The sequence below is a fragment of the Heteronotia binoei genome, chromosome 13 (genome assembly GCF_032191835.1).
Source record: "Heteronotia binoei isolate CCM8104 ecotype False Entrance Well chromosome 13, APGP_CSIRO_Hbin_v1, whole genome shotgun sequence".
NCBI classification, from domain to species: domain Eukaryota; kingdom Metazoa; phylum Chordata; class Lepidosauria; order Squamata; family Gekkonidae; genus Heteronotia; species Heteronotia binoei.
In genome coordinates, this window is record NC_083235.1 from 21,797,102 (window position 1) to 21,821,211 (window position 24,110).

The 24,110-nt window shown below is 45.6% G+C and overlaps 2 protein-coding genes across 3 annotated transcripts in view; one reads left to right on the forward strand and one right to left on the reverse strand.

Moving 5' to 3' along the window:
• Positions 1-3,387, forward strand: part of LOC132581729 (E3 ubiquitin-protein ligase TRIM58-like) — a 31,939-nt gene extending 28,552 nt beyond the window's left edge. For both annotated transcript variants that reach the window (XM_060253121.1, XM_060253122.1), the window contains one exon: positions 986-3,387. In XM_060253121.1, coding sequence (XP_060109104.1) covers positions 986-1,623 — 638 coding nt within the window. In that variant the 3' untranslated portion in view covers positions 1,624-3,387. The remainder of the gene's footprint in view (positions 1-985) is intronic.
• SLC48A1 (solute carrier family 48 member 1) overlaps positions 1-24,110 on the reverse strand; it is a 456,994-nt gene that overhangs the window by 237,458 nt on the left and 195,426 nt on the right. The window lies entirely within an intron of this gene.

The following is a 24,110-nucleotide window of genomic DNA, read 5'->3' on the forward strand; positions in this document are numbered from 1 at the left end:
AGGGAGACGCCATAGAGTCCACCCTTCAAAGCATCAGTTTTCTCCAGGGGAACTGATCTCTGTAGTTTGTAATTCTGGGAGATCCCCAGGTCCCACCTGGAGGCTGTAGGATTGCCAGGACCAATTCAAGAAATATCTGGGGACTTTGGAGGTGGAGCCAGGAAACTTTAGGGGTGGAGCCAGGACACATTGGGGTGGAGCCAGGAGCAAGGTTGTGACAAACATAACTGAGCTCCAAAGGGAGTTCTGGCCATTACATTTAAAGGGACTGCATGCCTTTTCAAATGCCTTCTTTCCGTTGGAAATAATGAAGGATAGGGGCACCTTCTTTAGGGCTCATAGAATTGGACCCCCTGACCCAAACTTTTTGAAACTTGGAGGATGTTTTGAGGAGATGCATCGGATGCTATGCTGAAAGTTTGGTGCCTCAACTTCAAAAAAGAGGCCCCCTCAGAGCCCCAGATACCCACAGATCAATTCTCCATTATACCCCATGGGAATCGGTCTCCATGGGGAATAATGGAGTGCCCAGCAGACATTTCCCTCTCCCCTCATTTTCTGATGACTACGAAGCAGGGGGAGGGCCTCCAAACTGGGGGTCCCCTGCCCCCATCTGGGGATTGGCAACCCTAGGAGCCTGGCATCCCTATGACCTGCAGCAAAACAGCTGGGGAGGAAGGAGTTAAAGTTTCTCCTTCTCCATTGTTCTGCTTGAGAAAGCAGTCCTGGCTGCTCCGCTTGCAAAAGGGAAATAGAAGAAATCCTGACCTCTAATTTGGACACACGTGAGGATTAAAATGCATAATTGCAGCAAGGATTATGAATCTAAGTGCTAGCGAAATGACAGTGAAAGCCGTAATTGATGTGCAGTTATTTGAGGCTACAATACAGGTGGGGGGGGGGACGGTTCAGTGAAATCTGTACTCTGGGTCTGGGATTGCAGCAACACAGCACAGGACCTGATATGATGCATTTCTGCCCGCAGCCCCGGTGACCTTTGACCCTGAGACCGCAAATCCCTACCTGCTTATCTCAGAGGATCTGCTCAGCGTCCGAGTGGGGGATCAGAGGCAAGATGTGCCCAAGAGCTCAGTGCGTTTTGAGACGTGCACCTGCTTGCTGGGCCGGGGACAGTTCACCTCTGGGAGACACTACTGGGAAGTCCACGTGGGCAGCAAGACCAGCTGGACACTCGGCGTGTGCAGAGAATCGGTGAGCCGCCAGGGGATCTTCACGCCCTCACCCGCGACAGGTTTCTGGACCATTTGGCTGCGGAACGGCGACGAGTATGCCGCTCTCACTTCCCCCCTGACAGAGCTGGTGCTCAGGGCGAGGCCTAGTATAATCGGCATCTTCTTGGACTACGATGCAGGCGAGGTCTCTTTCTATAATGCGGACAATGGGTCCCACATCTTTACGTTCACAGACTCCTTTATGGGGATCCTCCGGCCGTATTTCTATCCCGGGGTCCGGGCAGGAGGCCTCAATGATGCTCCACTCATCATTCTACCAGCATCCTGCCAGAGCCCAGACATATCTTACTCTACTAGCAATGAGGCCTTTTCAAGTGACTGTGGCATCCACAGCAGTTTCATAGGTTTGTTGGATCTGCTGAAGGATTAGGGACATCTGTGCCAAAATGAACAGTAAAGAGAGGAATAATAATAATCATCCTATGGCAGTGTGCATAATATAGCCGAGAGAGCCTAAGATTGTCTGGCAGTCAGAAGTTCTAGCTGGTTTTGCGTTATGCACTATTAGATGGCGAGCTAGACTTCTTTTTAAGGCAAGAGATGTTTCAGAGGTGGTTTGCCATTGCCTGCCTCTGTGTCATAACCCTGGTATTCCTTGGAGGTCACCCTTCCAAATACTAGCCAGAGCTGATCCTGTTAGGCTACTGAGATCTAATGAGATCAGGCTAGCCTAACAATCCAGGTCAGGGCAGCAAAGAGAGACAAATTTAGACTATGAACAAGATCTGATCAATGGCCTAACTGGAAGTTGGCAAGGTATTTTCTCCCAGATCAATGACCCTGGAAGGCTAGGTGTATTTCACCCTTGAAACATGTAGCATGGCTCACTTTCTTAAGTCATCTGGTGCTCTTTACCTTAGAATCATAGAGTTGGAAGGGACCTCCAGGTCATCTAGACCAACCTCCTGCACAATGCAGGAAACTCACAAATACCTACCCCTAAATTCACAGGATCTTCATTGCTGTCAGATGGCCATCTAGTCTCTGTTTAAAAACCTCCAAGGAAGGGGAGCCCACCACCTCCCGAGGAAGAATGTTCCATTGAGGAACCGCTCTAACAGTCAGGAAGTTCTATACTTGACATGGCCAGTTTGATGTAGTGGTTAAGTGTGCGGATTCTTATCTGGGAGAACTGGGTTTGATTCCCCACTCCTCCACTTGCACCTGCTAGCATAGCCTTGGGTCAGCCACAGCTCTGGCAGAGGTTGTCCTTGAAAGGGCAGCTGCTGTGAGAGCCCTCTCCAGCCCCACCCACCTCACAGGGTGTCTGTTGTGGGGGAGGAAGGTAAGGGAGATTGTGAGCCGCTCTGAAACTCTTCAGAGTGGAGGGCGGGATATAAATCCAATATCTTCTTCTTCTTCTAATGTTGAGCCGGAAACTCTTTTGATATAATTTCAACCCATTGATTCTGATCCTATTTTCTGGGGCCACAGAAAACAATTCCACACCGTCCTCAATATGACAGCCCTTCAAGTACTTGAAGGTGGTGATCATATCACCTCTCAGCCGCCTCCTCTCCAGGCTAAACATCCCCAGCTCCTTCAACCTTTCCTCATAGGACTTGGTCTCCAGACCCCTCACCACCTTGTCGCCCTCCTCTGGACCAGCTCCAACTTGTCTATATCCTTCTTAAAATGTGGTGCCCAAAACTGAACACAATACTCCAGGTGAGGTCTTACCAGAGGAGAGTAAAGTGATACCATCACTTCATGTAATCTGGACACTATACTTTGTATACCGTTTTGGTAGTACACCAAAGTATATACACAATAAAATGCTTTTCTATACTTGACATGGCACAATTTGCAATTTGTAGCTGATGGATGGAAAGCTGGGCCTTACAGCAAGGTGGTGGGCTGAATGAATATTTGGTGCCTTCCAACTCTGTAATCATATAGAGCCTCGTGGCACCAGAACTGGGAATAAAAGCAACTGGATGTCTTGTCCCATTGCCAGTTGTCTCCTTTTTTGTGATAGATGCTACTGGCTCAGGCACACTGCAGCCTGGATGCTGCCATTCACATGGCCTTTTCCATGCAGAAGTGATGGCCCCTTAAAGTCTTGTAGAGCCAGGAATGGCTGTAATAGGTCATGTATTTACATTCACGAGAGATGAACGGCAGTGTTAGATGAATATCATTACATTTTGCAAAGTGTTTATGACATCAGAGCAGGGCTGGCCCTAGACTGTGGCACCCTAGGCAAGGCCAACTTCTGGTGCCCCCCCCCCTTTGCACTGATAGTATCACTGAGTCACACGGGGGTGCCCAACTTGGTGCACCCAGAAGGCTGGTGCCCTAGGCAATCACCTCCCCCCCCCCCCGGCACGGGCAGGCCACCTTGCCACCGCCACTGCCAACACGCTCAGGCACCAACCTCGTGCTTACTGGCTTTGGCCAGCATTGCAAGAGAATATCAAGCGGGAAAAGGCTTCGCTCCCCCCCTCCTTTCCTGTTCCGGAAGGGAGGGGTGAGAGCAAAGCCTTTTTCCGCTTGATATTAACAGAGTGATTTCAGCATAGCTCTTTATTTTGTGAGAAAACACATGTGGCAAGCTGCAACTATATACACACAAACTCAAGCATTTAAACAGTCCAATTGAAAACTGGCACTCAAAAGCCTTTGTTTGCAGGATTCAATCAACTAGTTCAGGATAGCATAAGAGAACTTCCAAGAACGCTGGTGAGCTTACACACAGCCGTTTTCTATTATTGGGGATTAGCAAGATATCAAGAAGCATTAACACCATAACAGCATAAGAAAGGATAAGATCCAGGAATGCCAAGACAAACAGGCTGGAAGGAAGCAAAATGACAACACCCAGACTGTGAATGCAAGTGCTAATAACAAAGTAGGAAGTCTAGTTTCTATTAGCAAAAGTGAGTGAACATATGAACATATGAAGCTGCCTTATACTGAATCAGACCCTTGGTCCATCAAAGTCAGTATTGTCTTCTCAGACTGGCAGCGGCTCAGAGTGGACCTTTAAACCTTCTCTCCCCCCTCCCCCGCACAACTCTGAGGCCAACTGATACAAACTTTTATTTTGTATTTTTTTCGACAAACAGGTGTGCTTGATCTTCTCTTGTCTGAGCCCTCATGATTGACTCAAGATTGTTCATTAACTGAGCAGAGATCTGAAGAAGAAGAAGATTGCTGATTTATACCCTGCCCTTGTCTCTGAATCAGAGTCTCAGAGTGGCTTACAATCTCCTTTATCTTCTTCCCCCACAGCAGGCACCCTGTGGTGGGGCTGAGAGAGCTTTCACAGCAGCTGCCCTTTCAAGGACAACTCTTGTGAGAGCTATGGCTGACCCAAGGCCTTTCCAGTAGCTGCAAGTGGAGGAGTGGGGAATCAAATCCGGTTCTCCTAGATAAGAGTCCATGCACTTAACCACTACACCAAACTGAACATAGGTCTCTCTATCTAAGTGCAACTCCAATTGTGTAACTCTGGTAAAGTTCAAATTTGTGCTATTTGTTTTTTTAAAAACCCTAGCAGGGCATCTATCCAATGATACAGCTGTGCGAAAGGACTTTTTGAAGCTGCACTAGAGACAGGTCCTTGACAGCATGAAGGGTGTGGAGGAAGTGAAGAGACCAGTCCTATTTTTAAATCTCTTAAAACAGAAGAACTTGAGAACACCCAAAGTCCACATCGCAAACCTTATGTACAAATATGGAACTTGAAACTAATAGACAAGGCTAGACAAGTTCCGCTGGGAATAAATGAATCAAGGACTCCTTGTCAAATAAGAATGTGTGATGTCATTCTCTTAAATCTTTACTTTTAAAGATTGCACACATTGTTCCCTTCCTTCTCCATCACTCAGCTCCCTTCAAAGAGAAAATGAGCAGAGCAAGCAAAGAAACGTACTTCCTCCTCTGGTAGTTTTCTTTTTGCAGGGAGCTTTTTAACTTGAGGTGAAAGAGCATTCCAAGATGGAATCCATCACCTGCATCCAAAGTGGCACAGTCCGTTCTGTCCCCCGAACATTCCTCTTAATCCGAAGCCCCACCTGCATTCTATGCCTGATCTGAGGTGAGAGGCATATGTTCTGATGGGATGTGCTGGTTAACAATTGTGCTGCCTTTCAGCCTCACATCCCAGGGAATGAAGATCAGAGAGGGGAGGGACAGTGAAGGTGTGGGCGTGCATGCCCACTTGCGCATGGTCATGCCTCTAACTGTTGAAGGAGATACTAATAACCAGGGCTTTTTTGTAGCAGGGACTCCTTTGCATATTAGGCCACACCCCCTGATGTAGCCAATCCTCCAAGAAGAAGAAGAAGACATTGGATTTATATCCCGCCTTTCACTCAAGAGTCTCAGAGCGGCTCACAATCTCCTTTATCTCCCTCCCCCACAACAGACACTCTGTGAGGTGGGTGGGGCTGAGAGGACTCTCACGGCAGCTGCCCTTTCAAGGACAACCTCTGCCAGAGCTATGGCTGACCCAAGGCCATGCCAGCAGCTGCAAGTGGAGGAGTGGGGAATCAAACCTGGTTCTCCCAGATAAGAGTCCGCACACTTAACCACTACACCAAACTGGCGTTTACAGGACTCTTAGTACAGGGCCTACTGTAAGCTCCAGGAGGATTGGCTACATCAGGGGTGTATGGCCTAATATACAAAAGAGCTCCTGCTACAAAAAAAGCCCTGGATCCACCATTCTCCCAAAAGAAACAGACATGTGTCCAGAATGGCAACACATGTCAGCACAAACAGGTGTGTCAACGTGAGGGCCGTTGACTCAGTGGTAGAGCGTGTGCCTGCCATGCAGAAGGTTCCAGGTTCATTCCCCAAAATCTCCAGTTAAGAGAGATGATGGGGAAGACTTCTGGAGAGTTGCTGCCAGTCTGAGTAGACAATACTGACCTTGATGGACCAATAGTCTGATTCAGTATAATGCAGTTCCATGTGTTTATCAGCTGCACACAAAGGCATTTGTTAGGATATAACATTGCATCTAGTTGGATCTTCAGATCTGTCACGACCCCGCTGGCCCATAGCTACAAGGGGGCTCTCATAAGGCAAAGTCCCTTCCCCAATTTGTTGAACTCAGCCAGAAGATTGATTGTGACTTGTCTTCTCGGGTAGGAAAGACAGGGGGGGAAAAACCCTTTTGTAGGTAAAAGCTGTTTTCATTTCTCTGCTACCTATCTTGAGGTGCAGACTATCATTGTCTGGCCAGTGAGATCATTAGAATTTCCGGACTGAAAAGGTGTGAATTGACTGCATCATTGACTCTAGCTTGGTGGGTCATTAGCATTTCGGTGAGAAAATCTTTTTTAAAAAGATGAAGGTGACAGTTTTGAACAATCCAAACCTCCAAAGTACTCTACAAGTGTATTTATGAAGTTTCCTATAAATGAGACACGTCAGCTGCTCAGAACAAGACCAGCATCCATTACTTTGCACAGCTGATCCACTTAGCAGGTTTCCTCAGAAGAAAAAGAAGACGTTGGATTTATATCCCACCCTATACTCTGAATCTCAGAGTCTCAGAGCGGCTCACAATGTCCTTTACCTTCCGCCCCCACAACAGACACCCTGTGAGATAGGTGGGGCTAAGAGAGCTCTTACAGCAGCTGCCCTTTCAAGGACAAATCCTACAAAAGCTATGGCTGACCCTCGGCCATTCCAGGAGGGGCAAGTGGAAGAGTGGGGAAAAGCCTGGTTCTCCCAGATAAGAGTCCATGCACTTAACCACTACACCAAACTGGCTCTCAGTTCCGCTGTGCTATACTGCCCCTGGTCAGCTCTCCCAAGGAAAAATTCCTGGCTATGATCTTGCCACCCCACAACTCCACTTTAAGAAACCTTGGGAACACAGGTGTGTTGTGAAGAATGACAACTTGATTTAACAAAGAATGACATCTCCACAAGCCACACACGGGGCTATTTTTCAGCAGGAATGCAGTTCCAGCTGGCTTGGTGTCGGGTGTGTGGCTTAATTGACTTCCTGCTGGGCTTTCTCTACAAAAAAAGCCCTGCGCAAAACAATGGTGACATCAGGGGGCGTGGCCTAATATGCAAATGAGTTCCTGCTCAGCTGTTTCTACCCCCCCCCCCAAAAAAATCCCTGGCGATAGGTAAGACAACAGTGACAGAGATTTACCAGGGAGAGAGACCAGAAAAAAGGGACCAATTGGAAATGGAATGCATGTGATCAGGCAAGCTTCCAAACACACAAATAAGGAAAGTTTGTTTGGGGTTTTTTTGCCTTCAAGTGGCAGCCAGCTCACAGCAAACCCTCATGGGGGTTTCAAGGCCAAAGACGCTCAGGAGTGTTTTTCCATTGCCTGCTCCTGGTATTCCTTGGTTGTCACCCGTCCCAATCCTGACCTAGGATGCTGAGAGCAATTGACTGGGAAGTCTCAGACTGATTCTTCACTGGCATTTGCTCCACCCCTGCGCTTCTTGCATCGGCTCAAGCCGTCAATTCCCCACCAGTCATTCTGCGGAGCCTCTTGCTTCGGGGCTCCTTCCCATTCCCATCGCGGCAACCGGAACTCCAAAAAACCCAGGATGCTGTTGCTGCGATGGTAATAGGAAGGAGCCGCGACATAAGAGGTGCCTGCAGAGCAATTTGTGGGGATTCCATCACTTGAGCCAGCACAGGGAAAAGCATGGGGGCAGAGCGAATGCCAGTGAGGAATCGGTCTCAATCCACTGCTAAATCTGATTGCAAATGCTTGCTATTGTGCAACAACCACGAGATATTTCAGGATCTAGGGCTGCACATAGCATTACACTTCCCCACAGCATTATCCCGAGAGCGTGGCTACTGTATGAGGAGTTGTATTCCCTCTAAGTCAGGGATGGCAAACGTGCAGCCTGTAGACCAGGGGTATAGAACTCATTTGTTATGAGGGCCAGATCTGACATAAATAAGACCTTGTTGGGCCGGGCCATGTTGGGTTGGGTCGGGCCATGTGTGTACCTATTTAAGATTAGGTAGCAGAGATATAAATTTTATAAAGAACACAGACAAACACAAATATATATTTTAAAAAAACTGAAAACATGCTTAAAACGTTAGCACTCATTGGTCTTAAAGATGCTTTCTTTGTATTTCTCCCACGGGATCCAGGGAACTGGGCAAAAGAAGCTCTGGCTCTTTCCTTCTATACCCCAGGGGACTGGGGGGGGGGGGACCTCATCTCAGTCAATAGAAGGAAGAGAGGCTTGGCTCAGTAGCTCTGCTGTGCAATTGAGAGAGCTTGGTAAAGCAAGCTCTTCCTCCCCCTTCCTCCCCAAGGAAGGAGCCTCAGCCAATGGAGAAAATAAGAGGTTTTGCTCTGTAGCTCCTGTGAAATTGAGCAAGCCTTGCAAAGCAAGCTGTTATGCAGGAGGAAGCAAGAGAGAGGGAGAAGGAAGCAGATGACAGCCTGTTGCTCAGGGGGCTGATAGGAGCCCGCCGGGGGCCTGATTTGGCCCCCAAACTGCATGTTTGACACCCCTGCTGTAGACCAAATCAGGTCCCCGGAGAGCTCCTGTCAGGCCTGAGAGCAAATATGCTTCCTTCTCCCTCTCTGCTTCTCCCTTTTTCACAACTTGCTTTGCCAGGATTTCTCAATTGCACAGAAGCTACAGAACAAAGCCACTATTTTTCTTATTGGCTGAGGCTCTTCACTTGGCAGGAGGAATTGTGGGGTGCAGGGACAGCTTTCTTTGATACTGAACACAATATTGCAAAAGTGCTAATACTTTATGCATGTTTTGTTTCAGGGTGTTTTTTTTTTTAAATCTTTCATTGTGTTTGTCTGTGTCCTTTATAAAGTTTATATTTATGCTATCTGGCATTGCATTTTATGACACCCATGGCCCGGCCCAACAAGGCCTCCCTTACATCAGATCTGGCCCTCATCACAAATGAGTATGACACCCCTGCCCTAAGCGTTCCCTCTAAACTGAGTTAGTGTGAGCTAACTCGTTTTTCTTAACCTTTGGCTCACACATTTTGTCTTAGCTCAGGAAGGAGGCCCCCAGAGCAAACTAATTTATGCCGTAGCTCACCATTTTAATGCCAGTAGCTCATAAAGTTGAATTTTTTTGCTTGCAAGACTTCACGGCTTTGAGGGAGTATTTCTGTGTGGCATTTCCTGGGGCGATTCTGCCTGTGAGCTGTTATTGGCAGCAGCATTTATATTCAGGTAGAGGCACAAGTGACTCAAGCAATCCAGGCTGCATGCGAACCATGAAATGCATGGAACAGACACCTCCCAGAAACAATTTCAAGAGTCCTCCAGCTGGCAGCAGTTCCATTGGGAGCAAGCAGGGAATTATGGTGAACATGCATTTCCGGTTTTTAAATAGATTAGGTTTTCAGGTACAATAGGAATGGAGGGGGGAGGAAAGGAAAAAGGGTGGGACACATGAATTAAAAATTATAATATTTTTTCTTATACATTATTCATTTCATATCTTCATCTCCAACAACAATCGTCTTATAACATTTCCGCAGTTACATCTTATAATTCATTAATCATTAATATCTCTCAGAACTCCTACTAACACAAAACAGATATTTTTACACGGCAGTACTTGTCATAAATCACATTTCTATCTTATTCCAGAAGTTTATATATTATACCCTAACCAGCAATATAATGGTCCCCATATTTTCTTAGTTTCACACAGATTAACATCTTTCAATCTATCAAAGATTTCAGGTTTTCACGGCTGGTAACATCGTTAGGGTTTGTAGAATCTTTAGGGTTTGTAGAATCTTTCGGGCTCAAATGCCGTGTTCTACTGGAGAAAGTTTTCCTTCCATATGGAAGGAAAACTTTCTCCAGTAGAACACGGCACTTGAGACCGAAAGATTCTACAAACCCTAATGATCTTTCAATCTGGTTGATAATGTATCTATTTCTGCGAGGTCTAAAAGCTTAGCTAATAGTTCCTCTTTATTAGTATTTCATATATTTTCCAATATTTAGCAAAAATTATCCTAGCTGCAGTCACTGCGTGTATTGAAAACAATTTAATCTGTCTGGAATAATCATCTGGTAACATGTTTAATAAGAAAGTCTCTGGTTGAAATCTAATTTGTATTTTCAGAATCTTTTGTAGTAGATCATGTACCATCTTCCAATAAGATTTGGCTCTATCACACAACCACCACATATGATAAAAAGTTCTGGTTGTAGTCTTACATTTCCAGCACTTGTGAACATGCGTTTCCACTTAGCTTCACGCTGACCGAACTGTAACAGTTAATTGTAGTATCATATTCTGCCACTAGATGTCACTGCATCCTCATTCTCAATGGCCAGTGTGCCATCTGATGGGGGGAAAGTAAAGGTAAAGGTAATCGTCGTTACTGACCCATGAGGGTGACGATGGAAACAAGGCTGTAATTCATTGTGGGTCTGTGCAAAACTGCCAAAGGGGGTCACTCAATTAAAAACAATGCCATAGGAGCAATATAAAACAACACGCCTAAATAATGCACTTTCAATCCACTTCCAATGCGCTTTAGAGATGATTTATTGCAGGTTAAGTTTTTCAGTTTGCTATAGAAAAAAATCCACTTGCAAAGTGCATTGAAAGTGGATTGAAAGTACATTTATTCAGGCTTGGCTTGTCTGTTCCCACCTTCAGAGGCTTGGTGGATGGCTACCAGGGAAAGAGCCTTATGGCACCTCCTCCGCCAAACTCCCTCCCCAGATCTGCTTGTTTAGTAAACTAGCTTTAAGTGCTAGGTGAAGATCTTTGAAAATAAATTCAGTCAGACATATTTTTGTTTGCTGATGCCCCGCTTCAAAGTTTTTTGGGTTTTTTTTTAAAAAAACACCTGTGCCCTTTAGCAGAATAAAGCAGAGAGTCTACAGAACTCTAAAACCTTTAACTACATTTGAAGAACTTCACTCTCTCTCTTAGGAGGATGAGTTAGGACCACCGCCCCCCAGTGCGTCTTTTTCCTTAATATCCTCTTTTCTAAGGTCTGCACAAGGACTTCAGTTTGCCATTCCTGTGCCGCTCCCTTCCATCAGGTTTCTGTCCAGATTAAATCACCTGATTTTCTTCTTGGTTGTCTCAGTCTAACTGCAGGTCACTTGTGGAGGGTCTAGCTAGGATCAGACTGTGTACAAGGCCTTTGAAAATGTGGCAGCCCACCCAGTTCCCAAGCCAACCTTCAGCTCTGCCATTTGCTCAGAATCTGTGCTGATGACCTCACAATGAGGTGACAGTAGGTCACGTGTCCCACCTCGTGTTTGTGTGAAATGCTGTAAAGTTGCAGCCATGTTAAGGTGACCCTGTGGGTTTTTCAAGGCAAGTATTGATCAGAGGTGGTTGGACATTGCCTGCCTCTGCATAGCAGGGACTTCCTTGGTGGTCTCCCATCCAAATAGAAAAAGAAGATATTGGATTTATGCCACCCAATATTCTGAATCTCAGAGTGGTCACAATCTCCTTTACCTTCCCCCCCCCACCACCACCACAACAGTCACCCTGTGAGGTGGGTGGGGCTGAGAGAGCTCTTACAGCAGCTGCCCTTCCAAGGATAACTCCTGCGAGAGCTATGGCTGCCCCTAGGTCATTCCAGCAGCTGCAGGTGGAGGAGTGGGGAATCAAACCTGGTTTTCCCAGATAAGAGTCCATGCACTTAACTGCTGCACCAAACTGGCTAACCAGGGCTGACCCTGCTTTTGGGCAAGGATTTGTCATCTCATACTTACATGAGAAGATGGAATGGAAGAAAGAGAGGAGGAGGAGGAAGAGAAGAAAAAGAACAGAATCATAGAGTTGGAAGGGGTCATACAGGCCATCTAGTCCAACCCCCTGCTCAATGCAGGATCAGCCCACAGCATCCCTGACAAATGTTTGTGCAGCCACCACCATAAGAGTGCCAGCTGATTCCACTGCTGAACAACTCTTACTGTAAAAATGTTTTCCCTAATATCCAGCTAGTACCTTCCTGCCCTTAATTTAAAGTCATTATTGTGAGTCCCAAGAAGAAGAGATGGTTTTTACTACTTGAAGGAGTCTCAGAGTGGTTTACAATCTCCTTCTCTTCCTCTCCCCACAACAGACACCCCAGTGAGGTAGGTGGGGCTGAGAGAGCTCTGAGAGAACTGTGACTGACCCAAAGTTACCCACTTGGCTGCATGTGGAAGAGTGGGGAATCAAACCCAGTTCTCCAGATTAGAGTCCATCACTCTTAACCGCTACACCAAACTGGCTCTCTAGCAGCCTTCCAGCAGTCAGGTATGTTGAAAATGGCAGATGCAGACGGCCTGAGGGGTTGACTGTATGACCCTATATGGTTAGCATTCGCTGTTCAGCCTCAAACTGGATGAAACCAACAAAGTAGGGGAGATCATAGGTAAGACTGAGGTGCCCAACAGGAGGATAAGGCTCCACCCAAGAACAGTCTTCTTCACCCAAGAACATGGTGTTGCAGTCCACTTCGGCTCCACTGAGAGAGAGAAAAGTGACTTTTATCTTATTTGATGAGACTGATCAGCTTCCTTCAATCTGACATGAGAAGGAGAGGCATTAAGTAACACTTCAATACATAAATAAGGTCACAGAGCTATACAAACACCCCAGATGTCAAAGGTCTTGTCACAAGGCGGGCAACCAGTGATGGAATTCATACTCATTACGTAACAATGTTAGGGAGGGATGACAGTATGGTACAGTCTGATCTTGTCAGTTCTTGGAAGCTAAACAGGGTCAGCACTTGGAAGGGAAACTTCCAAGGAAGGCTCTGCAGAGGAATGCCTTGGCCTACCACCTCTGCTTCTCGCTTGCCTTGAAAGCCCCTTGCTGGGGTCACCATAAGTCGGCCACAACTTGACAGCACTTCACACACATCCGCAACAACAACAACCTAATCACAGAACACTGTGCGGGCTGCCAAGAGTTAGAGTGAACATTATAGTTATTAGGTCCATGGCAACATTTGTAGGTTTAACCAGGATCACCTTTGTGGTTCTCGTTTTGGTTGCACAGAGCTGAAGTCTGAGATTGCAGCCATCTTGGTGGGTTTTCATCTCTTAAAATATGTTGTATATGTGACCTGAATTGTGACGTATGGAGTTCTTGCCTGGCTCACTGGAGCCTGTAGGACTGAGCTTGGGGACTCAGGAACAATAGGCAGCAGGATACAAATCCCTGTTGTCCTGCTCCAATCATGAGCCTCCTGCTGGTTTGAATGGTCCAATAGCAAGCTAGCGTGGGAACTTTGAGTGTATATATAGTTGGCCCCGGTGGCCCAGTCTTCAGTCTTTTGAGTGCAGTGCTATATCATGCTGTATCTAATAAAAGAGCTATGATCACTACCACCTTGCCTCTTCATTGCGTGGAACCCACTATATTATAAAATACATTAAAATTGATTTTTAAACATGAAGACACAGTGACAATGGCAACAAAACAGACAGTTTGGTGTAGCGGTTAAGTGTGTGGACTCTTATCTGGGAGAACCGGGTTTGATTCCCCACTCTTCCACTTGTACCTGCTGGAATGGCCTTGGGTCAGCCATAGCTCTGGCAGAGGTTGTCCTTGAAAGGGCAGCTGCTGTGAGAGCCCTCTCAGCCCCACCCACCTCACAGGGTGTCTGCTGTGCGGGGAGAAGATATAGGAGATTGTAAGCCACTCTGAGTCTCTGATTCAGAGAGAAGGGCAGGGTATAAATCTGCAATTCTTCATTATCATCATTAAATGAAAACAAAACAACTGAGCTTCTATTCACTGGAAAAGAATAGGTTAGAGGAGCCAGTTGAATGGAGAAGGAACTAGGGAAATCAGCACAACTTCCAAAATAGAAAGTGAGGAGAAGATGTCAGGAGGTGTGGGGTGAAGGGTCAAGGCCAGGTTCCTGGAGGAGTGGGTTCCAGAGCCTGAGAAAAATTGCTGACAGAGCCAGGCCTATTTAATAAAGACCAAAAAATCTTCCCTTGATAAGACCAGCTTCTCTAGAAAAAGGTCATGGAGCAATTAAGACGACAGCAATAGGACCGTCTGCTCACTGGACCATCACAGGCCGATGGTGGTCCAAAAGGGAATATTTAGTATAGTAACCTCTAAACTGTGGAACCCTCTTCTGGGGAAGAAAAATGTTAAGAAAACAGCGCCTTAGTTGTGAGAAGGACATTAAGGAAACAGCACCTGAGTTGTAAGAAGACAGTTGCCAAACATTCCTTTCTTAGAAGGCATTGGATCCTTTGTTCCGATCTGACATAAATGTGACTTTGTCGGGCCAAGCCATGAGTGCCATAAAATGTAATGCCAGGTACTGTAGATATAAACTTTATGAAGGATACATGCAGACTCAATTAACAATATTTTTTACTCAGAATACAAAACATACTTTAAACAGTGACAGTTTTACAGTATTTCCGCAAAGTATCTCCCTGATGTCCACCTTTCAATTTTCACCACCCATTACTCATTAGCACTGGGACAGTATAAAGGGATGTAATGCACAGCCTCTGTCATCTGATACTAAAGGTGTTCACAGGGCAGATAAGAGCTCTGGATGGGAGTTGTAGGCAAAAACATCTGGATAGCTACCGCTGGCCACTCCTGACCTATTTGACTTAGTCTATTAAGAGAAGCCCATCTTTCCTATTCCTAACTGTTTAAGAGAAGCAAGCAAACATTTTCTTGAGCAACAGATCCAGAAGATAAACAGAGCCTCTCCTTTCCAAGATATCCCAATAACTTGGCCACAGATTTCATTGTCCCAAATACTTTCCAGATTATTCATGGAGGCACTCCCTCCCTTCCCTGCAAGCAATTTCTCAGGACCTTCAGCCATGTCTCCAGGACTGCCTGAGTCATCTCCCTACTCTTAACTTGTCCCCCTCATAGCAATCCCTGTGTTTATATATGAATTAACCACCGTGGGTAAAAAGTGCAAAAGTGATATCACTGCAATATGACAAATAGCAGATGCAACTGCTGTCAAGTTGCAGCTGACACACTGTGACCCCCACAAGGGACTTCCAAGGCAAAAGAGAAGCAGAGGTGGTTTGCCGCTGGCTTCCTCTGCAGAGTGGTCGCCCATCCAAGTACTGATCCTGCTTAGCTTCTGAGATCTAACAAGATCGGGCTATACCAGGAGTGGCCAAACTTGCTTAACATAAGAGCCATGCAGAATGAATGTTAGATGTTTGAGAGCCGCAAGCCATGGATGTCAGATGTTTGAGAGAAGGAAGGAAGGAAGGAAGGAAGGAAGGAAGGAAGGAAGGAAGGAAGGAAGGAAGGAAGGAAGGAAGGAAGGAAGGAAGGAAGGAAGGAAGGAAGGAAGGAAGGAAATGGGGGAGGGGGAGGACAGAAGAGGTAAAAAGAAAACAACTTTAAAATGCATTCTCCAAGCCACCAGCTGCCTTTGCTTGGAGAAGTGATTTAAAGAGAGAAATGCCTTCTCCAAGCTGGCTGACAGGGCGGTGGGGCTTTGAGAGCCACACAATGTGTGTGAAAGAACCATATGTGGCTCCCGAGCTGCAGTTTGGCCACTCCTGGTATAGCTATACTATACACTCTATATACTATATACTAGTTATACTATGCCACCTTTCTTCATGACAAATAAAAGCACCCTAAATGCTGCTAAGCAGTATTACCCCACCTCACATGTATAAACAATACCTCTTTTTTATATTCATATCACCCACATATGTATAATGCCTCTTTTTTGTGTGTGCAAAATAAATGTTAGAATATTTGACTCAGTCATCTCACACAGTCAGTTTGGGAGTCCCATTTCCCACTGGCAGTCACATCAGCATGATAGATACAGATCAGGTCCACATCAGCTAGAGGTCCACTGAGTGAGTAGAAACTTCAGCGAATACTTGGAAGGGTGTGCTTTGATACCAAGAAACGTGCATGTTGCCAATTCCTGCACTGCAGGGAAGGTTTCTGAGAGTCCAGAGCAAACAGGAGGCTCCACCCATTTTGAAGAAGATGACTGAAGAGGATTACAGATTTATTCGCTGCCCTCTCTCTGAATCAGAGACTCAGAGCGGCTTACAATCTCCTGTATCTTCTCCCCCCCCCCACAACAGACACCCTCTGAGCAATGTTCCCTCTAAGCTGCAGAGCCTTGTGAGCAAAAATTCTACTTTGTGAGCTACTGGCATTAAAGTCGGGAGCTCCTGCACACATTGTTGCGCTCTGGCGTCATTTTTCCTGAGCTAAGACAAAAATGTGCGAGCTGGAGGCTAAAAGCCTGTGAGCTAGCTCATGCTAACTCAGCCTGTGAGGTGGGTGTGGCTGAGAGGGCTCTCACAGCAGCTGCCCTTTCAAGCACAACCTCTGCCAGAGCTATGGCTGACCCAAGTCCATGCTAGCAGGTGCAAGTGGAGGAGTGGGGAATCAAACCTGGTTCTCCCAGATAAGAGTCCGCACACTTAACTACTACACCAAACTGGCTCTCCAATAAAACAGGGTTTGATTCCCCACTCCTCCACTTGCAGCTGCTGGACTGGCCTTGGGTCAGCCATAGCTCTGGCAGAGGTTGTCCTTGAAAGGGCAGCTTCTGAGAGAGCTCTCTCAGCCCTACCAACCTCACAGGGTGTTTGTCTTGGGGAGGAAAATAAAGGAGATTGTGAGCCACTCTGAGTGGAGGGTGGAATATAAATCCAATGCCGTCTTCTTTTTGCTTACCTTGTTTTAGGATAGGCTGGGACTGAATTAAATCTGATACTGATACTGAAATCTTTATTAGGCATTTGTTGATAAGAATCCAGATAATAGGAAGTAGGAGGCAATACAATTATGTTATAAAAGAAAATGCCATTTAAAAATACAAACATCTAAATTTAGCATAAAATCAAGGATAGACTTTTTTTAAAAAGATCCTGTCGATACTTCATTTCTTCCCAAAGCTGATAAACCTGTCCTACCCAGTTTGATTATTGCCCAACAGTGAAAATAAGCAAGGAAATAATAACATTCATTGAGACATACATACAGGTAGAGTAAAGGCATATTTGTTTAAAGTTAAACAGCATAGATCTAACTTTCCAACTTTGTTGAGAATACTCAGCCTCCATTAATAGCAATACTGGGGGAGAGAGAAATAAACTGAAAGGAATAAGATGGGATGGGATTGGAAGAGTGAAGCTGAAGAGGAAGGAACAGGTAAGGCTGAAAAAAAGGAAGCAAGGAGGAAAAGGGGTATCAGAGAGGTGGGGAAGAAACAGAGACTGCCAGGGAAAGAGATGGGAAAGAGGATAAGGTGGTGGAGAGGAGGGAGTGGGATAGTTGTTAGGACTGCTAGGGAAATATGGAGCGGAGGGGAGGAAGGGGCAATGAGGTCTCATTTCCTACCCTTCCTGGTATAAGACCTGTGGGGGCTGCATATCATTGCATATCATTTCATTGCATTGCATGAAAAAAAAATCACACAAGGACAACACCCAAAAGCAACCAACAACCAATACAAGGACACAGATCAGAATAAATCTGAAAATAGCAATACAAACTTAGAACCATCCAAGATTCAGAAAGGGTCACATGAAAGGGCTGGTGGGGGAGTCTTAGTAATAACATTGTCCCAGGCTCCAGCTGACTAACTCCTAATTCCTGAAGTGGATAGAGTCCAGCTCCTCATGCTGTAGATACAGCACTACACAGACTCATGGAAATGTCCAGATTCTCAGATATTGTTCTCCTTTCAGCAAAAGTGCAGGGATCAGAATTGTTTGGCGAGGTAGCCACTCTTGAGTTGGCAAATCTCTAAAACTCATGCACGGTGTATTTCCTGGCTATTTGAATGGCTAGAGTGTGCAATGCACATGCCCCACACATGCAGGAGATGTCTGAATGCTCCTCTCATGTGTGTGTGTGTGTGTGTGTGTGTGTGTGCAGCCTGTGTTTTTCCCAGAAGCTGTGGGGGGACAGTGTGATTGTCATGGCACACATCAAACAGCACCGGCTTTTTCAAAGCCAGGATATGGCTGCATGCAATTCCCAATGTGATCTCACCCTTCCTCTCTTGGTGCTTAATGTTAACATTACAATCCACCTATAAAGTATCGATTCCCTCCCTTCCGTTATTCATAGCAAAATAAACTAGCTCCAAACTTCACGACATTTCATTCTCCTGCCTGGCATTTCTCACACTGTAGGAAAACTGCTATGCGAGACCCAGTATGGTACAATAGTTAGAGTTTTGGATTTTGACTGGGGTTTGATTCTCTACTTCACTGCAAAGTTCGAGTGAACCGAGTGAACCTTCTTAACTCAGCCTTCTTCACAGGCAAAAGGTGAAACCACGCTTTAATTTTCATGAAGTCAGAATTTTGGCCCACGGATGAACGATCACTCAGATCCTGCCTTTGACATGACAAATGTCATTTCACTTCCTGCTCTCTGATGAGGAGTCTCTATAGCTGCTAAAGTGTATACGGGTGACCCAGCTAGAGAGAGAATCACAGGACAATGAGTAAAACCTGTATCTACACATTGTGATTACAATAATGAAAACACCTCTTATTATCCAAAATATTTACTAAAGAATTACGTAGCCCATAAATTCAAGCAGTTGATAAATAGTTCAGAGTTAAAGTGCTCTCAGTATTGTCTGTGGTCATATCCTTTATTACTAACCATGGTTAATAAACCAACTTCAGACTGTGGTTTCAGATTGTGATTGGATGGACCCTAACTAACCATACCTCGTTCACCAAATGGGCTACCAAGTGTGTGACCACCAGTGTTTGGAGTGCCCCCTTCATGCATCAAGAGCATATCCATGGGTATCCAGATAAAATTTAACTAGAGATGCCACCTGTGTATACCGAGGTCCAGAATTTGGTAGTAGCACCTTGCTATGGGAAGGAAAAGGTTCCCAGAAATGTAGCAGTCAGAAAGCAGAATAAAAGTTCAAATCTTTATTTAGAACAAAGTTTGAGCTCAGTGGCACTTTTAAGACCAACAAAGTTTTATTCAAGTTGTACACACACTTCCTTTGAGAGCATTTTGTCTGAGGAAGCGTTGGTGCGCATGAAAGCTTTCACCTTGAATAAAACTTAGTTGGCCTTAAAAGTGCCAAACAAAAAGTGTTCTGCTGCTTCAGACCATACAGCTACCCACCTGGCTCTATCTTTATTTAGAAAAAAACAAAAAAGCAGGATGTGGTGAGAGAGCTGCAAAATCTCCCTCCCTCTCTCTCACCCCCCCCCCCCCAATCCTTAACACTAAGCAACCTAGCACCTAACCAACAAAGGCACACAATAAAGGGGTGGGTAGGATGAAAATTTACAAGCCTGACACAGTGAGGCATTCCTGAGAATCTGGGGTGGAAGGACAGTGGAGAAGGAAGAAACAGGGTGGATATGGAGGCTGGCTCCAGATTTCCAAGGGTCATTGCTGCTATGTAGAAGTAGCTACACAAGAGTAGCAGCAAGAAAGTTTTAGAGAATGGCTACCACATAGTTCTGAGGTTTGGGGGAGACAGACCGACAGAGACAGAGAGAGAGAGAGAGAGAGCTCCAAAGCTGGAATGAGTCTGGAGGGGGAAAATCTGAATCTTACTGGCCACAGGAATGCAGTTCAGGCTGGCTTGGTGCCAGTGGGTGTGCCCTAATATGCAAATGAGTTCCCTGTAGAAAGAGCCTTGTAAACTCTTGGAGGCTTGGCTACACCAGGGGTGTGTGGCCTAATATGCAAAGGAGCTCCTGCTAGAATTCCACCCCTGATCCTTCCCTCCCCGTGGAGCAGATTTACACTTTGTACAATAAAATCAAATCCATTCTGCAGGAATAAATTTCCCACACAGTACAGCCATTTCTTCAGCTGGAGCTGGCAACACTAAATCTTGCATGCTGCATGCCAAAACCTGGTTCCGTTACCGACATAGTATCCTGCATCCTCTCTGAAGCTGATTTCACATAGCAATTCTACTGTTTGCTCCTGCTAATGAGGTAACCATTTGCTAAGGATGACCTTTCCAATTAACAATCAAGGCTTCATTCCTAAGAAGAGGCACCTGAAAAGAGTTCTTCTAATTCAACCTTATGCAGGTTATACAGCCTCCTTCCAACATTTACAGCATTTAAAAGGAAAGGATAATTAAACCTGGTCATCACAGTATCATACTGAGGGGTCCTTTCAGGCTGAGAAGACTCTTTCTGGAGTCCCATCTTAATTTTACTGAAATATGGGGGTTCTCTTATGGATGCCTATATGCTCTGGCATCAGTGTAGCCTGTTTCAGAGAATCTCAAAAACCTAGGGCTGCCAGGTAGGTCTATGTTGGAAAATACCTGGAGACTTTGGGGGGTGGATCCAGGAGAGGGTGGGGTGTGGGGAAGGGAGGGGCCTCAGCATGGTACAATGCCATAGAGCCCACCCTTCAAAGCAGCCATTTTCTCCAGGGGATCTTTGCTAGCTGGAGATTAGTTGTAAAAGCAGGAGATCTCCAGGCCTCACCTGGAGGCTGGCAGCCCTACAAACCATAAGTGTATCAAGTGTTCATGCTTTGTCTGAATTAAGCCACAGAGTTGTTGTGAGCATCAAGCAGGAAATATCCCCATGTGCACCAACCACTGTGAGCTGCTGGAAAGGAAGGCAGGAAACCAACATGATAAATGCATGGAGTAGATGATGTTTCCTCCACTTGCAGCTGCTGGAATGGCCTTGGGTCAGTCATAACTCTCACAGAGCTGTCCTTGAAAGGGCAGCTTTTGTAAGAGCTCTCTCAGCCCTACCTACCTCACAGGGTGTCTTTTGTGGGGGAGACTGTAAGTCACTTTAAGGCTCTGGGAATTCAGAGTGAAGGGCGGGGTATAAATCCAACATCATCATCATCAATGATTGTTCTCCTTCTCCAAGTCAGCCCCACATATAGCATCATGAAGTCATCCAGCCCGAGTCTCTACTTCCCATTTCATGGTGTCTCAAATATGGGTGAAATTGCCGCATCAAGAGCAACTCAGCTGTAATTAATGACATCAGCAGATGTGAAACTGTGGCTTTCTGGGGTGTAATAGGAAAGACACATTTTGATCTTAATCCAAAAATTCTTTGGAGAGGCTGGCTGAGTGTCATCGTGCCTCCTGGGGCTGGCTCACTCTTCAGGTTTGCTCAGATCACAGTATGACAAATTTGCTTACCAAACTCCAAATATTTTTGTTTCCCTGGACTTTGTCAACTCTTGGAGGATGTGTTCGCACCAGTGGAAGAAAACCCTGATCAAATGTGATCAATGCATTGTGCAGAGGGTTGGACTAGATGACCCTGGAGGTCCTGTCCAACTCTATGATTCTATGTCCAAGGGACTGGCGGAAACCCCATAAATTAGAGAAATGGGTGAACACAGATATGGTTTTTTTAAAAGAGCTACAGGTCTAATTTTGAAGCAGGGTGAATTTGTTCAATCCAAATGCATCTTTCTGTCTCCAATATAAAATACTGGAGAGAAAGAAAAAATAGTTTTTAAAGTGTTTAGTAGAAGCCGGCTGCGATGGGGCCAAGAAATGTCCCTACCAATCCTCAGATTTTTTTTTTTTAAGTGTCATTTTTTGTTTGTTTGTTTTATTGAATTTTATAAATTTTACAGGTTAACATAGCAGGAAAAAAAAATCAGTAACTATCAGATGAAGAAATGGATGGATTCAAGTGGGTTGCCGTGTTGGTCTAAAGCAGCAGAACAAAGCTTGAGTCCAATGGCAAGCTTAAGACCAGCAAAGTTTTATCTGAAGAAGTGTGCTTGCGCACGAAAGCTTACACCCTGAATATAACCAGGGCTTTATTTTGAACAGGAACGCAGTTACGGCTGGCTTGGTGTCAGGGAGTGTGACCTAATATACCAATGAATTCCTGCTTTTTTGTAGAAAAAGCCCTATGTTAAACAATGGTGACATCAAGAGGTGTGGCCTAATATGCAAATGAGCTCCTGCTGGGCTTTTTCTACCAAAAAACCCCTGAATATGTGTTGGTCTTAAAGGTGCCACTGGACTCTGACTTTGTCAATACATAAAACATTTGTTTCAAAAACTTTTTAGAAACACAGAAAAGGTAAGCCGCTTGCATACGGGAAGAGAGAAAATGAAAAAGCTGATTTAGCATTTTATCATCAGCAGTTCAAAATGTGGTACTCCCCCGCCCTACCCCTCCAGAGCTAGCTCCTCCCCACAGCCTTGGTGTTTGAAGACTCATAGGGGGCCTCTTTCAGTCAAACGCCTGGGTCTCATTGCATGGACAAAGACAGAGGGGGAAGCAAGGAAGATCAGTCAGAGGCAAAAAAAAAATAAAGTCGAGAAGAATCAAGCCAAGAAGCAGGACTTTTTTAGTAGCAGGAGCTCCTTTGCATATTAGGCCACACACCCCTGATGTAGCCAGACCTCCTGGAGTTTACAGTAGGCCCTGTAAGAAGAACCGTGGGAGCTCTTGGAGGATTGGCTACATCAGGGGTGTGTGGCCTAATATGCAAAGGAATTCCTGCTACAAAAAGAGTCTTGCCAAGAAGCCTAACCTGAAACAGGCAAGGCTGAGTTCCAAGAAGCCAGGCTGGCAAGGGAAGGGTAACGTTCTGCTCTCTGCTTGCGATCAGCAAGCCAGTTTTTCAACAGGCAGTTCCTGAGCGGCTCAAACCTGCTCAGCAGGTTGTTTCCATATATTCAAATAGTACAGTACATTGCAATGGAAAGCATTTCATACGTGTGGGCTCTCACATGGCCCACGAAAAACTGTAGTCCATCTCACTCTCACAGATTTGAACATCAGAAGAATACTTCTGGTCAGGGGGTCATTTTGTAGAAAAAGAGATGCCAGAGCGCATTAGCACAACTCACTTGCATATGTCACATACCCCTGACATCACCGGAAGGTGTACTAAATTATATCAAGCTCAGCATCTGCCTTAAAATGCCTCTTGAATTAGAACTGTCATAATAAAACCTTCCTCCAGTGGTAGTGTGTAGTGGTTAAGTGTGTGGACTCTTATCTGGGAGAACCGGGTTTGATTCCCCACTCCTCCACTTGCAACTGCTGGAATGGCCTTGGGTTAGCCACAGCTCTTGTAGGAGTTGTCTTTGAAAAGGTAGCTTCTAGGAGAGCCCTCTCAGCCCCACCCACTTCACAGAGTGTCTGTTGTGGGGGAAGGAGATAAAGGAGATTGTAAGCCACTCTGAGACTCTGATTCAGACAGAAGGGTGGGATATAAATCTGTGGTCTTCTCCCATCATACTTTTCAAATTACTTTCTCCTATGTGGCCACAGTGGCATGAGGAAGCTTCCCATCTGTCTGCTTTAGATGTTTTGGTTATTTTCCCATTTATTGTGGGGAAATATATTAGAAAGTTTGTCAAATAGTTCAGCAAAATTCTCACAGGGGGTAATTCTCACAGGGGATTTGAACAGTGGAGCCCAGAAGCATGTGGTTTTTTTTTGGTGGGGGATAAGAAAGAAACAAAGAACACAATAAAATTTAGAGGTTCCAGAGCTCTGCTCCTGTGAGCTTCTGAGCCTGCTTCTGAGCCAAGGCCTTCCCCTAATGTTGCCTTCTGGTGTTGCTATTAGATTCCCTGCCTCTGAATGTGGAGGTTCTCTTTGAACAGACTTGTGAGCAGCCATTGAACCTTCTTGTTTCCAGGTACCATTCTGCAAGGGCTGCCTGGGTCAGATTGAAAAAAAAATCTGGAGAGTTTCTGAGTGCAGCCTGAGAAGATACCTCTGCAGTAGGGTTGCCAGCCTCTAGGTGGAGCCTGGAGATCTCCCACTTTCACAACTAGGGTTGCCAAGACTGTTTTCCTGCGTGCTTTGCACACGTGGCATGATGACATCACTCGGAAGTGACGGCATCACGCTGGTGATGTTGCGCACCAACCACTCTAGGAGCACCTGGGAAAACTCTAGGGTTTTCCCAGATGCTCTAGCAATATGG